Below are 16,933 nucleotides of genomic sequence, written 5' to 3'. Positions count from 1 at the left end.
TTTCTTATTTAGCAAGAGAATTTTTTATCATGAAGAAATAAACTTTTATTGGCATAGAACCATAAACCATACTATTAATATTTGCCTAGAGCATGTTCTTGCAAGTGATGCCTTATTTTAATGTTATAGGAGTCAGATGCAGTGTTTAAATGTAAGATGAGCTGAGGTGATGAACTTAGAGCTTCTGTGGTTCATAACATATTAACGTTTTTAGCTTTCTGGTGGAAGTAAACGAGAATGGGTTATGCCAAGCCCCTTCGATTATGTCCAAGTCGTCCATTTGAGTATGTCAATTTTTACAAAACTCATAAAACAAAAGGGAGGAACGAACAAGTTATAGACCATAACCGGAAGACATTAGTTTGAAGATCTGTCATTTGCCTGTTCTTTGACACTTAAATTTGTCGTAAGGTGTAATTATAATCCACTGAATCTTGGACTAACATTTTTTGTTTAAAAACATCACAATGATGATTGATTGTGTAAACCTTAACCACAAAATTTTTCAAAAATCCAATTTGATATACCTGGTTTCTTTTAGGTTTAAAAGTGTAATTTTACCTTAACATAAGATAGAAACTGTTTTATTGTTTGGTCACCTATGTGTGAACCCTACTCTAAAAAGACAAAAAAGTTCCAGAAACTGGTTTTACAAACACAAAAATCCTTTAATGTTCACGAATGTCACATGGGAACAGTCATTTTCATTTAGTCTTTCCAATATATGGCATCGTATCTTAGCTATGATTTGATAACATTCACACATCCTATAAATAAAATTTCAGTGATGCTGGTTCACAAACTCTGCTAGGAACAGCTATATATTCTTCAAGCTTTAAGACTAGAATTTTATGCGCAAACAGATCAAAAAGCTTGTTAATAGTGGTCGAAGTCTTCATTTTGGTGCAGAAAACTAATGCTATTTGCACTTTTGTCTTAAGATTTCATGATTTCATTAAATTCACAAAAGAAAAACAGCAACTCACCAAATCCTATTAAAGCTAGTCCTGCTGAAACTTAAAATAGTGTAACAGCTGTACTAGTTTCATACCCTAAATGGACTACTTTCTGAGCACAAAAATACTACAATTCATAATTTAGAAACTGTATGATTTTCTTAGGAAGTGGTAGTTGGTTGATGTCTTGTTTCTTGATCAACTGCAGAATATGCTCTCTGCAGGCATTTTGGAGAGAGGTTACTGAAACAAAGGAACAGAGTTGTCTATATAATGTCATTATTTAAAAGGCATGTATCCTTCAAATAATCGGTGCAAAAAAGTTGAAAAAGAAAAATCTTGAGTCTGTTTTCTTAGCCAAGTGCATGCAACCATGAGAATGACTATAAGATGGATGCATACATACCTTCTGGACCTCCACAAGTTCTACAAACTTTATTATGTGAATGTTCCATTTGATTTGACCACCTACTAGATGTTTAAGCTCTCAGTAACTAAGGCCATTATAAAAAGCCTTCACAGACATTGTATTTGTCACTTAATGTATAATAAATGCCTGAAAGAAAAAAAATGCTGTAGGTGGTACTGTGAACAAAATAAAAAAATATTTGACAGAGGTTGAATGCTGAACTAAAAGTGGAATTTCTGCAAGAATGGCAATATACTTGCAAGAAATGGTTTACTATTCATGCTGCAACAATAAGGGAGGCTATATCACAAGAAATGGTAATATTAAGTAAATTCATAGTTCATGTTCACAACTAGCTTGTGATCAGTAAAATACTAAGAAAATTTAAAGAAAGGTAGGGAGAAGGTGTGTGGGGGATGAGTAAATTTAAAGCCATAAAATAGCATGAAAAAAATGAGTCGCCAAAACTACTTGATGGTCAATGGTTAAAAAAAAAATCTAAATAGAGAAGACCTGCTAATGGTTAATGATGCTTTATATAATGCCAGCAACACATGCCAAATAGTAAGATGAGATCGTGTTAGCAATACCTCAACTTTGTAGCTTACAATAAGTTAAAAAGCATAAGTGAGAGATGTGAAAGCAGAGAACACTATGGGAGGAATATAAAGACCAGATTGAAGCTGGCCATAGCCTTCATTGCTGAAACTTAGCCCTTCCTGGCAGCTGCCTACAACATGAGATGCGCAGCAGGATAAGGAAGATGCAAACCTCTCTCATAGAAGTCTCTGCTTTATTTAAAAATATTGAGCATGCAATATTCAGCCTGCACATACTCAAAAGAGGTGGTGGAAGGCAAGGTACCCAGGCTTTTCTTACACCTGCAGAGCTACACAACACTTCCCACAGACAGGTGTGGTCAGCAGTTATCACTCAGGGAAGGTTGCAAGAGCCTGTGGAGGGAAAGCGAACTTCTGGAGACCTGGTACTCACCTCATCGCAAGTGTGGACTGGCAAGAGAGAAAGGAAGATTTGTGATAGGTGAGCCAACACCTACATAAAATTAAAGATGTCTAGGAGGAGGAGACCTTGAAGACATGTTAGCAGCTGTTAAGGAATGCTATTTATGCCAGCTGCAGATATATTGCACTTTCGAAGGGCCTGCTGCAGTTCAGTAAGAGTTCTAAAATACAAAGTCATTTAACAATCCTTTCATGAGTTTCTGCATTTTCACAAAAACTGTTTTGAAATTCTGTTCTTTCAGAAAACCATCAGAATTTCCACCAACATCCATGGAATACTTGTGCCTCCTGCAATTAGTCATCTATTAGTCACTACTCCACGAACAGAAGGCTTATGGAAGGTGCTTCACTTTTCTCGTTAATAACTTCTAGGTACTCAGTCTGCAGTTGATGTCATGTTCCACATAAAAATGTATTCTCTTCCCTCAACACCTGATTGCACAGTCCTTCAAACAAGTCCACTCCTTTCTCTCCTGTAATGTGGAATAATTAACACCGGGAACGGTGACAGAGACAGAATCTTGTTTAACTTAGATATCCTGTCTACACTAACATGCTATGTTATCTGCCACCCAGGCCAATACATGTGGCATTTCACACTGGCAAGTATTATATTTTGACCAAGATGACCTGATGTTCTGTCATCATGCAGCATGGTCAACATCTGCCTAACATTGGGTGCAGCTACCAGCAATACCATTTCTCTCTCAGAAGAAACTTGAGACACTAGATACTGTAATGGACGGTTACGTGGGTCCTGTGCGCAATGGCTATTGCATTCAGTCATTCCATTGTCCACAGTTTCGTCAGTTAAAGTTCACACTAGCGTAATGATTCTACTTTTATATGTTTGTCATTTAAGGTTCACACTTTCCTAATGATTCCATTGTCCACAGTTTCGTCAGTTAAGGTTCACACCTCCGTAATGATTCAAAGTCCTGTGGATCTTTTAACGTCCTTTTCCCGACGGACTTTCTGTCGGCAGCTCTCCACCTCGCCACCCAGAAAAGTAAAGTTCTTGCCACTGCACCCTACTTTGTTCATTTCTTCCTTGCTGTGGAGGGTGGCCCAAAACCATTACTAAAAGGCGTGGAACAATTATCTCCCCTAGCCGTACGTCAAGCGCGGCCGTCCACGTTAGATGCTCGGACGAAGTTGATACCGACACTGGACACCGGCAGCAAGATGGTTGTCGCGCCAGCCAGAGGAGATGTGCCAGCTTGGCCCCCCCACCACCACCACCACACACACGATGCCCTGTCCAAGCAACCAAACACAGCAAATGCCCCAAGAGTAGGAAATAGATTTTCTACAGATACATTAACCATTTATTCTTGCACTACCCAAATGAGTGCTCTGATAATAGTACTATATTTCGAAATCTCTACCCTCGGTTGCTTCTTTCCCTTTTTAAAAAATAAAAATAACAAAGTGATAAGGACAAGATCCTGCTTGTGAAGCAGCATGATGATTGGTTGGTTGTTTTACACCATGTCAGAAACTAAGGCTATATCACTGCAACAAAGTAAATTAATGTTTAAAAGTTTTGGGGCAAGTTACTCAAGTGTTATAACAACAAAATCTTAATAAAAGTCAACAAAAGAAACAAGAAAATTGTAAAAAAAAAGTGAATCATGTGTAAAAGAAGGGTTGTTGCCTAAACGGCCACCATCTAATCAAAACCCAAAACTATCAGAACAAAAAACTTTAAGATCCAGTCCTGTCCTTAAAAATTACAAAATAGCTGCTGACAACTGATCTCTGGAACAGGAAGGGTCCAAGGAGGAGCTGGTAGTAGAGGGAGAAGCTCTACCTGCTGAATATCTACTCCAGCAGCTTGTAGGTGAGGTGCAACACAGAGTGGTAATGGCTTTTATTCCTTGGTACAAATGGCATACAGGGCAGCACGCTGTGGTCCAAAAAAAAACAAAAAAACATGGTAAGCAGGGTTTTCAGGGTGAGCTTTTAAACAACAGATATAGGATAGCATGAGTTTCAGACGGCAGAGAGAAACCCTTTTGCTATTGCGAAAGGCAAGAGGGACGAGAGTGGCTGGGCCAGTTATGCACCCTCTACCATAAGAAAATGGGGCCAAGCCCCCTCCACATTCTTTCTCATGCAATCTCTCACCTCATTATCACTATCCAAAGCTTCCTTCTCTCTTTTACTAGGTTTGTTTCTTTTGGTGCCATGATATAAAGGATTCAGTTCGTTCCTTATGCTTCCCACTCACCATGGAGTCCAACAAGGGGATACGACCAAGCGGTACCACAGGTATTTTCAGCAGGATTGCACCAGAGATTCATAAGGAATATACTCTGGCCTTCTGAGTATGAAGAGCACATTGGCTGCAGCCTTCCAGCAAAGCTAGGGTATAGCAAAGCTATACTTGACCAGGTGCTTGATTGGTGTGGACCACACCAACCTTCCCGTCTAGGAGAAGTCTGGGCCAAAAAGGTGTGTTGGTTTGATGGGCTGCAACCCATCAGGGACCTCAACCTCCAGGATCCCATCCTCTTCAACACGAGTTGCCTAAAAGAGGCCACAGAGAAATCAAAAGAGAGGCACAATGAGAAAAAGGCAAGAGAGAGAGAGTAGTGAGGACAGAAGATAGGAAAGATAAAACTGAAGTGCAACCGAGAGATGTTTGTTTAGAAAAGGAATATAGATGAAAGGGCCAGGTAAGGGAGAAAATGGAAAAGCATAAAAGAAAGGTGTGGGCCAGAGAAAGGCTGGGTGTTCACCCCTGGCATGAGAAGCTGGGCCCACGGGTGCGAAGCAACATGAGACCAAATCTCTAACCAGTCAGTTCTGCACAGTAGGAGCACATACAGAACTGCTTCCATCTAGAGGTGATTTCACACTATGAGGGGGAGGAGATTGGAAACTGGAGTACCCAACAAAACAGGTGTCACATAAAGAGAGTTCAGGAGACAAGATCTAAACCCAGGGTGGGTTGATTGAGTTTTATGCTGTGCAACTAAGACCAGGTGATATAATGACACCTCTAGCAATATTAACTAATAAAATAAAAAAGATAATATAAAAGGGTAAGTAATAAGTCAAAAAGTTATGATTAAATCAAAACCTTCAACCAGAACCATAATGGTAAAGCTTTAAAAATGAAGAAATAGCTCCTGATGGAATGGACCTAAACAACAACAGAAAGTCAGCTGGCAGATACTTTGGACGCCAGGTCAAGTATGGCACCAGGGACAAACTCGCCTCATAAAAGGTGGGAATGCATGGTAGGCATAGGTGTGTCCCACCCTAAGTTTACTAAGTACCACCTTCTCCTGCTGCAGGTGGGCAGTCAGAAAGATAGGAAGGGATGACATATCTTATTCTGGCCCAGAGCATCTCAGTAATGTTGTCACAGAGACTGAACATAGGCCCTGAAGACAGACACCGTCAGATGACACTAGTGACTGCCACTGACCAGACTGGCAAGTGGTCTTGGCAGCCTGGTCCGCCTGAACACTGCCTATGATGCTAGCATGGCAGGGGCTCAAATGAAGACAGTGTCCTTGCTGTGACGAAGAAGAGTTGCATGAGTGGTATAAAGTTGGACTATGAGAGAGTGGTTATAACAGGTATGAAGAGTTTGGAGAGCAGATGGTGAGTCTGATTAAACAATTCTGCTCTGAAGATCAGTGAATGTGCTGAAATTCTAACAATGAAGTTCACCCTCTCCCAAGCATTCCTCCTACATAAAACATGCTATTTTTGGTCTTCTGACTTCTAGAATTCTAGTCTTGCTCCCAATCTTCTCCATATTCTAAATGCTCATCGCTAAAACAATAAGAATTCACTGATTAACAGTAGCAGGCCTACAAGAATAAAGATACAAAATGGTAAAAATTAAGTTGCTGGTTGGCTGCATGACATCTAAATAATGTTGATTTTTAAGCACTTTACCCCACCATCAAAGGTAGGCTCAAAGTACTTCTTTGCAGGGAGCTTGTGAGTGTATCTGTAGGTTTGACGGGGGTGATAGGCTGTTTTCCCCAGCTTTTTTAAGGTATCTGTCATCATGCCTGTTATAAAGACCAGGGTTACGTCACTTAATGATTATTCACCAGTGGCCTTGACTTCTGTTGTGATGAAAGCTCTGGAAAGGCTGGTTCTCAGACATCTTTATCCTCAGGTACCTTGAATCCCTTGCCTGGCTCCTCTACAGCTCCACTTCAATACCATCATTCTGAAGAACTCTTTGATAAGCTCTCAAAGTTTGGTTGCTCCCAGCCAATCTGCTATTGGATCCTTCACTTCCTCTTGTACCGACCCCAAAGAGGGAGAGTCAACAGTTCAACCAGAGTAATAGTATTCTACAGGAAAGCCAGTTATATTTAAAGTGCACATGGGTGATTGCTTCAATGACGGATAATCAAAAACTGTATTCCACACATAAGGAGAATCAAAGCTAAAAAAAAAAAACTCATAGCTGACTGCAATAACAGTATGAAAAATACCAGCTCACTTAAGCAATAACACTCTGTGTAGTTCCTGTGGCAGATGGGTGAGGGAGTGACAGGGGGGAATTGTTTTATGACAAGGCTAACAACAGGTGCCACATGCAGAGACTTTAGTTAAGTTGACGATAAACTCTAGGTACAAATGTATGAGTCAGCTGCAATTACATTTATCTGAGACATTTCTCCTTGTTATGACTGGGTCAAGGAAATGGCATGAACATCACTTTTCCTTTCTCATATCTTTCAGGGTATCCAAAATCAAACTTGCACAAACCAAACTTTCATCATTTTACCATGAGTCTCACTGAAATTAATGAACATATTACTGGTAGAAACACTTCTCCAAGGTCAGTGAAGTTATTCGTCCTGCAAATATTTCACCTGTGGACTATTTAGCTCTTCCTGTACAGTTTTCACCGTGAATGTGAATGTCTTCATACCTGCAGTTCAAAGGCATCGATACAACTGCACTGAATGAGTTCAAGTCACAGTATGATGGATCATGATGTCATTACAAAAGGCAGAGGGTCTGGTGATTAACATATTTTCCCTTAATACTCTCTTGTGGAAATGCCACAAACACAACAGGCAAGTCCCTCCTATTAATCTCAGAACCTGTGAGCATCATAATGAATAAATACTAATTTTGTATAATAGAGAGAAGGCATAACATTTAAAACAGAAAATAAATAAAAGGGGAAAAAAGTCTTGACATCAGTACAACCCCTTTTTAAGGTTGTTTTTTTTTTTTTGTCCATATGCACGATCTCCCCTAGACCAACCCTACTCCCCACACTGGTTTGAATGGCTTAGAGCAGGGATGCCCAACCTACGGCCCACGGGCCATATCCGGCCCGCGAAACTTCTGCCCACAGTGCAGGAAATCGGCATGTTAGTAATAATAAAAAAAAAAAAACCCCAAAAAAAGGGAAGAAGAAGTATTTATCCTCATGTAGGGGCGTCTCTCAATCTTTTTTTCGATGGACGAAGATTTCGATTCAGTGCTCCGACTTGGTGTCTCTACGATGAGGCCGGACATTCAGAAGTTGGTTTCGGGAAAACAACTTCAAATATCCCACTAATTAGTACATAATTAATGGTAAATACAACTTGTTTCTAATAAAAAATGGTATCTGCTCTATTTTTTTTTTTGGTTTTGTATTTTTGCGGTGAAGTGGCCCGTGACACGGCTGTCCGAAATGGATATGGCCCGCAGGCCGAAAAAGGTTGGGCATCACTGGCTTAGAGTATTAGCTATATAATTCTAAAGAATAAAATAAAAACTTTATTAATGGTGTCAATTTAACACTTTAAGTCAGTATATAATTTTTTTCATTTTGCAAGAATTATTTACATGTTAAAACGTTGGAAATAATTGCTTACCTCCATACAACTGTACTATGCTGACTTGTTTAGTGGTACCATAAACATCAATCACAGCAAATAAAGGTCCATTGCGATAGGGTATTATTTCTTCCGAAGGCCCCTGGTCTTCTCCATTAAAAATAAAATGCATACGAGCCACATCATCTGTCACTTTATACATAATACCAATGCGGCTGCCCACATCTGTTGGCAGTATGCTGTTCTGTGAAAAACAATCTCCACCATGTTGATCTCGTGGCCCAGACCCATGATGTTCTGCCCCTGTTCTGTCTCTGTATGCTTTGCAAGCTGGCAGCAATGCGCTACGATGTATTGGTCCTCTTGGTGTGCGAATTACATCAGTGGAACCTAAAACTGATTGGTAAGCAGAAGACTGTTCTTGTAAGCCAGTCCGGCTGCGAATGCGACTGTGTGTCTTGGTGACAGCCGAGATCCAAGATTTTCCCATGCTGGCCAAATCTGGGAGTGCATACTGAGGGAGATCAAAATGCTCACTAGGATTGAACTGTGTCAGACCAATCCGTAAATGACCACTCCAACCCCGTTCCGTCTTTTCTATTTCCACGAGAAAAATTTCACCAGGCATCAATGGCTTCTCACTAAAAACCAGAGCATGGGCAAAGCTGGTCTCTCTATAAGCAACCATATTGTCACTTGAAAGTTTAATATTTTGGCCATGATAAGGATGGAACCTGGTTGTTGGCATGGTGCCTATACTGAAACAAAACCAAAAATGTTAGATTAAAAAGGAATATTAAAAAATGTTATCTGAGGGTCTACGGTCTTTAAAAACTTTAGTTTATGTAAATGAGATGAATCAATTAACCCTTTGGATCTGTGTGAGGAATAACAGCGAATTTTACAGGAAGAATTTGAATGTCAGTTTTCAATGAAGAACAAATTAGTGCAAATCAGGATGATTCCCCATCCACTCCCATGTACTAGCTGACAATTACCTGCCGCTTTCAACAGAGAGGTAAGGTACCCAGTCTGTCAATAAGCAGGTCAAAATTTAATGGTTTTTCTAAAGGCCTGGCAGCAATATACGTACATGATTTTTCTCTCATGAGACAAAACTGTAGTAAAGTATTGAATCTCCTAAGGCAGGGGTCTCAAACTCATATTAGCATGTGGGCCGCAGTGGAAAGTAACAGCCAGTCAGCGGGCCGCACCACGAAAAGAAAATGTTTTTTCATTAAATTTTACGAACTCTACTGTCACTGCAGTTAAATGCTAAAATAAAGTTTTTATAATTATTAATTACATTTAGTGTAGTTTATTACATGTACAAGCAGTTTAGTTTATTAAAATAAGTTGACGTTGTCTCTGTCACTAATAACGGGGGTAATTTTCACTGCGGGAGTTAATCACCAAGCACAACATACATATACACCGCGGACGTGGCCGAGGGCCGCACAAAAATGTTTCGCGGGCCGCATTCGGCCCGCGGGCCGCGTGTTTGAGACCCCTGTCCTAAGGTAATCTAGGCAGCAGAATGTACTTTAAAGGATGACTGATCCACCAGTCACAATACTAACTGAAAGTTTGATTCCTCTTAGGGTGTAAAGTGCTAGATGGGGTTAACACCTGTGGTAGATTGGACATGTTGTTTCCATGCATCTACAGAAGGGCAGCTCTTCCATCAAGGGAAGTAGCATTCAGTTCTCAACTGTACCTCCAAGAAGTTGCTAGCACTTGGTGGAGCTGATGTACTTCACACATACACAATTAGTAGCACATTCTTTTCACAAAGCAAAAACAACTGCCTAAGGCACATATTGCTGCTAGGCCAAGACAAATGACACAGTAAAATGCAAATAATACTCAAAATTCTTGGGTTCACTTCTGCCTAAATGTACGTATATGGGAATAACTTCTGGCTACCCCTTTTTCATCTCATGGCATTCTATAGAACTTCTATAGCACTCTCAATTACACCAACTTAAACTGTTCTTTAACTATTTTAATTACATAGAGTTCTTGCAGAAGGTCACGGCTAGGCAGCCTCAATTGAAAGCTTTCATTCCATAGTAAACTACTTTCATTTGAAGATAATTTTGCTCAGAAGAGATTGCATACAGGTATATTTAAACAAGGTACGTTTGATGTATCCTTAATGGTGATAAATTTGTGTTCAACTTGATGAGCTTTGTAGGGATAACATTGTTCGCAATAGAGTTGTTCTTGCTGCACTCAATTTCAGTGAAAATGCCAGCAGACAGCAGGACGCATCTGTTAGCAAGAAGTGAATGTGGACTGCATATATGGTATGTTCTGTTTTTTAATTCACTTTTTGGTGTCTAAAATGTTGCATTGACAGATTTAGAAAAATTAGGATTATTAAGATAAGACTTTATTTATCCCAGAGGGCAATTCTGTTGCAGCTCAATTAAAATAAAAATTCATACACAATTGCATGCACAAAACTATTCATGTCTCATTCATTCGCAGAGCCCCATTCAAAAGTCGCACGGCTGAAACAACAAAAGACAACCGCAGTCTGTTTGTCCTGCATGCAGGCACACAAAATCGGCGGCCAATGGGAGCTGGACAATTTCTGTCGACAGAGCATGCCTGTCATCATCATTTATTACAATATGTGATACACAAAAATGTCCCCTACATGATTTCTTATCAAAACTTATAAAAGGGGTTTGCAAACTGTGTACTGACATCATGATTGCATGTACATGATTTTGTCTTTTTGCTTTCATATTAGTTTAGTGATAAAGTCATGCATTATTGAATAAAAGATACTACTTTACAGAAAAAGAATGAATAAATAAATGAACTTCTGAAATACTAGAAGAATAATTTTAAATATTATAGCTTACAGATTATGTGAGAAATCTCACTGGCACAGTTGTCAGACTAGATTCACAATTTTCCACAAAGGAAATGGAACAAAAGGATGAAGAAGAGTGCGAAGGTCACTTTTCTCTGTTTGGAGACCTTTACTAGAAAGAGCTACTAAAAAGTCTGCAGGCTCTCTTAACTTCAAAGAAAACATCTGGCACATAAATGTATACACTAACTGAATGTCATATTTAAATTAAAGCTTGCAACTATTCATCTTAGAAAACTTGCACGATACTGAGTATGTCAGGTTAGCCTGATTAACATTTGTTTGTATCATGGTCATTTCTTCATACCTTAGGTCAGGGCTGGGAAACCTTTTGTTCCTTCATGGCCATTTTGATATTTATAACATTATTTGCGGTTGCTTGCAAAACTGTTGATATACATTTGATTTTGGTTTTATAATTTTTATCAAGACATTGCCAATATAAAATATACTTTCAAATTCAAGTTTTGTTTCTGACATTCCATTGCTATTATGTTTATATGTGTGCACATGCAGGCCTTTCTTCAGTATTTAATTGCAAACTAAAGTTTACGGTCCATCAGCTGTGGTTCACTTGCAGAGGAAGATGGGTACAACCAAGGGTAAAAGCCCAGAGATAGGACCATGGATATTCATCACAAAAATGACATCATGCCACAAGGGTTGAGTCCCAGATTAACAAGACTGCACACCTTGCCTGCAGGCTCGAGGGTAGAGATAGTAAAAATGTGCTACTGGAACCAAAGAAGATTTTAAGTTGAGAGAAGAAACATCTACTGGCACATGGAACATCCACATCTTAAATCAGTGCAGTAAAGTGCAACAACTTGCTCACAAGCTACAACGGTACTGGTGGGGCATGATTTGGATAAGGACAACAATGGATAAGGTCACAAACTGTAGAACAGTGGGGAAGATGCCAAACACAAGTATGGCATAGGCTTCCTCATACATAGGAAGGTGGTTGGAGTTGTCATGAGTTGTACAACTGTATTCAGGCTTATCTTCATACGTGTCTCTGCCTGACCTTACAATATCACCAATGTCAAAGTATACACTCTGACTTCCATGCATGGAGACAATGAAGTGGTAGTAGTTCTACCAACAACTAGACAAGGTTATAAAGGCAGTACTTAAAAAGGACATCATCACTGTACTCGGTGACTGAATACCCAGGTTGGCCCAGATGCCTGCCAGCAATGGGCAGGAATGGTGGGTAAATCTGGCCTTGATAAAACCAACAACATGGGCATCAGACTTCTAGAGTTTGCACAAAGCCAACACATTACATCCCAACAAGAACTCAAGGAGATGGCTATGGATATGGCACTCACCAGATGGAATAGTCCTTAATCAAATCAACTTTATCCTGGTGCCTAGACACTTCAAATCCAGCATCAACAAAGCCAAGACAAGGATGTATCAAGTCACTGACATAGACAGTGACCATGACCTTAAGGAGCCTGAAGTTGATAAAAGCAAAGCACCTCTCAAAACATTCCCCAAATTCACCTTCTGGAGAAGCCACAAGACCAAAATATTGAAGGTGTTCAAGGCCACAGTTGAGGTAAATTCATCACACTGAAGTTGGTGGACTGTGATGTAGACATAATAATAAATGCAAATTTGTAAAGCGCATACTCACACTCCTAGGGAGCATTGGGGAGGGGGTGGGGGGAGTTGGTGTTTTACGCCGTGCCAGCAACTGAGGCTATATTACGGCAAGGCAGCCAGCCCTGTAAACAGATGCCACGTGCAGAGAAAAGAACAGCGTGCCCGAGACGAGAAATGAACTCTGGGCAGCCAACCTTCAGTGTATTGGTGACAGGCGCTAACCGTTGCGCCACCGGACCGCTCTCCTAGGGATCATGCTCTTAGTGCCTAAGAACAAGAACAAAACATGGACAGCATACGAGGGACAGGAAAACAAACAAATAGCAAAAGAACTATAAAAGAATAAATAACAGTACTAATGAAGAATAAAATCAAATACAGAAAACGCAAAGAGAAACCAAATAACAATAACAAGAGCTGAGAGTAACATGATCCTCGCTGGAAACATCAAAGAGGTGCTACTGCCCAGGAAGTTCTAGGGCATCAAAGAAAGAAGAAACAATAATAAGTCAAGAACAACATCCTAGATCTCTGTGACTAAAGACGGGTTTTAAAGAGAGAAAGGAAAAATAAACCTGAAGCACCTACCAAACACAAAGAAGTGAAATGAACCATTAAGAAAGGGATGAAGGCAGCTAGGGAGAACTGGATCCAGAGCCAATGCCAGAACATAGAGGATGAAATGGCACCAGGTGACAGCAAAATGGCCTACCAACTACTGAAGATCCTTATTAAGATAGGCCAACACAAGACCTCAATCATCGAAAAAAACAATGGCCACCTTCTTACAGAAAGCAATGATGTACTTAACCAACGGACTGAATATTGCAAAGACCTGTACAATTTTCCGCTAAAGACATATGTCAACACCCTTGAAAACAGCCAGGGTTAGCTGCAGACCTACCAATCAGGTTTATAAATGGGTACCATCAGATAATAGGACGCACCCAGACTAGGCAGGGGTAGAGATCTGTACGCACGTGGTACAGTTCCGTAAACAAAGTCGAGTGTGGTCTGACTCAGGTATGAAATCTAGTAGTGATGACAAATGTCACTTTTATACAAGGTTTGTTGTTGGTCGATAAAACAAATTTCTGCCTGGGCAGACAATAAAGTCTGTTTTGATTTTTGATTTGATTTTGATTTTTGATCTCCTAAAATAAACTTAGGAGCATCAGGACAAATTGAGTCGACATTGTAAGTCACATCTGCGATGCACCGTAACGCATTGGAAACATTTGCCAGGGGATGAATATACACAAGGGTGAAAACAACTGGGGGAATTCTCTCGGGAGGTGAAATGAGCGAAGCGAAATCATGAGAAGTTCAAGGTTGCAAGTACACATCCTTACTAATCGTATTACAGTACCTGTTGTTGACATAGAAACTAGAACTAGGAGGATGAAGAAAATGCAGTTCAGACATTTTCATTGCATTCGCAATGCCAACGCATTTTTTTGGGGGTAAAGTTTGTTTTTTTATAATTGCTACTCTCAGGTAAACATTAGACCAAGAAACCTATACATTTTTTGAAAGGAGACAACTTGAATTTTGCAATAAAAGTAATGAAAATTGCCTTCCACAGCAAAGCCGTGAACAGTTGCCAGTTTCTCAATTTGACATGGATTTGTACTCCACCAACTGAAAATGACAATAGTAATATTTGATGTTTAGTGTATATTTCATTGTTTGGCATATGTTTGTATATGCTGCATAATATTTTTTTATTTTTGCTCCTTGACCTACTTTCATGGAGAGCTCTCTGAGTCATACAATTACCATCTTACATTTCAAGTTAGTACAAGAAAAACAAATATATTTTTTTAAATATCACATCACTTAAATTTTTAGCTGATCTTTACAACTCTCCCTTGAAAAAAAATATTTTATTACAGACCATGCAATCACAACCAAGTTCTGAAAATATACAACAAGCATGTAGAGCTGTGGACCGAACATTAAATTTGCTCGGTTCAACTCGGAGCTCCAGACTGCGATTAATGTGAGAGACACACTTAAAAAGAGCAGCCAAGATGCTGAGTTCAAAAGCCAAAGAAACCTTGTCACTGGTATGAAACAAAGCTAGATGAAAAAACTACTTTAGCAAACTCATAGAATGTAAGATGAACACTAAAACTGACCTAGAAAGCCATCAATCAATTAACCAACAAGTCAAGACAAAACAGTCCCACAATTACAATGCCAACTAATGCACTAAACACACATTTTGCAGGAATTGCTATAGGATAGTCTCAAATGACAAGACACAAGAAAACAAACTAGACAAACTATAAAGCTCCTGTAAGTCAAAACAAATTGATACCGCTCTTTTCATTCCCCCAATGAGTATATTGTATATCAAGCTCTTACCAACTCAAAGATACTAACACCAGAGGATCAGACAGCACTGACAACAAAATTCTAAAACTGTCAGCACCAGACATTACTTGAACTTTGACCTACCTGTATAACCTCTGTATTGATAAATCTTACTTTCCAATGCATCTTAAACAAGCTAAAATAATCTCAATACATAAATCAGGTGATCCATGTGACTCTACAAACTATTGTCCAATCTCAATCCTATCACCTCTCTCAAAACCCTTAGAAAAACATATCCATAAGCATCTACAAGAGCACCTTATAAGGTATGAACTCCACACAAATCAATCCAGCTTTAGGCCCCACCAATCTTGCCACACTGCACTTACATCAATGGTAGAACAATAGCTAAATAATATTTAGCCATTAATATTAATATTTATGACAATCATTTTTTTTTTGCTGCCTTATTTGTTGACTTTGCGAAAGCCTTTGATGTTATAGATCACAATCTACTTATAGAAAACTAGAATTATATAAACTAAGTACTGGCAGCACCAAACTCCTTACCTCCTTTCTCAATAATCAAACTCAGAGAGTTGTTGCAAACAACCAATTATCTGATCCTCTTGAAGTTAAATACATCAAGGCTTAGTATTAGGACCTCTTCTTTTCTCCACATACAGTATATATATAAAGGATCTTCCTCTTCACATATCCCAATCACGTGAAATGTTTCTAGAGGACACCACCATACACGCACACCACCAACAGACTGAGCCACTTGCTTCCCTCCTACAGCTGAGTGCCGACGAGCTTCAGACCACATATCACTCAACCCTTAGAAAACTGAAGTCATGCTTCTAACAACTAGACAGAAAAAACAAAACCTAGCCACCCCACTTACAAGAATCCATATCGGTGTTCAATTAATAATGGAAGTACAGTTCCACAAACTCATGGGTGTTAATATCAACAATAACTTATTGTAGTCCCAACACATCTCTGTCAAAAGCAAAAGCATCTCCAAGAAAGTCTACCAACTGTCAAGAATTAAACATTTCCTAAACCCTTATGCAAGAAAACTCTTCTACACTATCCACACTCAGTCAATCATTGACTATGCCTCTAACCTTTGGGACTATGCTAGCAGAGCTTCCATGAAACCTCTAGCAAGTGTTCAGAGGTGAGCAATTACAGATGTTCTGCTAAAACCAAAAATACAGCCAAATGACTTCACTTCTCTGGATGTCCTTCCTTTAAAAAAAAAAAAACAGACTTAAATCTAATAATGCATTTTCATGTACAAAATACTGATGGGTAAACTTTCCCCCAGAATTTCTCTACTATTTTCTTCCAATAACACTGGAACTTCTCCAAAACTTAATATTTCCAATCCTAGATTAGACTTTTTCAAATCCAGGCCTTCTGTTTACGCAAAAAATTGCGTACAGTATGCATTAAAAGTTCGGAGGACCCCTTCAATTTTTGTCAATGGGGTCCCATTCAAATCTGGGCGAAGAACAGGGACCCCTTAAAAATCTGAAGAAGGGGCCCCTGGGACCCCAAAGAATTTAGCCTTAGAAGAAGCCCTGAAATCAAGTTTGAAATGCTCAGGGAGCCTGCTGTAGAACAGCCTCCCACACAATCTGACGCAATTGATCTCCCTAAACTGCCTTCAACGCCATCTACCGAAATACATTCAAGAAAATTAGATGAAGCTTCTAGAGATAACTCCCAGCTCCAGGAAATCTTATAAATATATGTTTTTCTTAACCATCACTTTTGCACATATTCATCTTCCAGTCTCCTTTGATGCCTTACCTTATGTTTACTACTAATTATTCTCATAGTCTTTAATTGCTTCAATTATTTAGTTTATTATTTCCCCTTAAAGGGCGAGG

At 39.4% G+C, this 16,933-nt stretch overlaps 1 protein-coding gene across 4 annotated transcripts in view; it reads right to left on the bottom strand.

Annotated features, from left to right (window-relative positions):
• Window positions 1-644: 644 nt before the first annotated feature.
• The window catches only part of LOC112576821 (neuralized-like protein 2), a 22,070-nt gene continuing 5,781 nt past the window's right edge, over window positions 645-16,933 (bottom strand). For 2 of the 4 annotated variants that reach the window (XM_025259581.1, XM_025259579.1), the window contains exons 2-3: window positions 8,246-8,964; window positions 645-1,199 (exon numbers count right to left, since the gene is read on the bottom strand). In XM_025259581.1, coding sequence (XP_025115366.1) covers window positions 1,084-1,199; window positions 8,246-8,954 — 825 coding nt within the window. In that variant the 5' untranslated portion in view covers window positions 8,955-8,964 and the 3' untranslated portion in view covers window positions 645-1,083. Of the gene's footprint in view, window positions 1,200-8,245; window positions 8,965-9,786; window positions 9,961-16,933 lie in introns of all 4 variants that reach the window. The other 2 variants (XM_025259580.1, XM_025259582.1) reach the window with 2 other exon arrangements.

The sequence above is a fragment of the Pomacea canaliculata genome, linkage group LG12 (genome assembly GCF_003073045.1).
Source record: "Pomacea canaliculata isolate SZHN2017 linkage group LG12, ASM307304v1, whole genome shotgun sequence".
NCBI lineage: Eukaryota > Metazoa > Mollusca > Gastropoda > Architaenioglossa > Ampullariidae > Pomacea > Pomacea canaliculata.
Note: the sequence above shows the minus strand (reverse complement) of the source record. Positions and strands in the feature narration are given on the sequence as shown.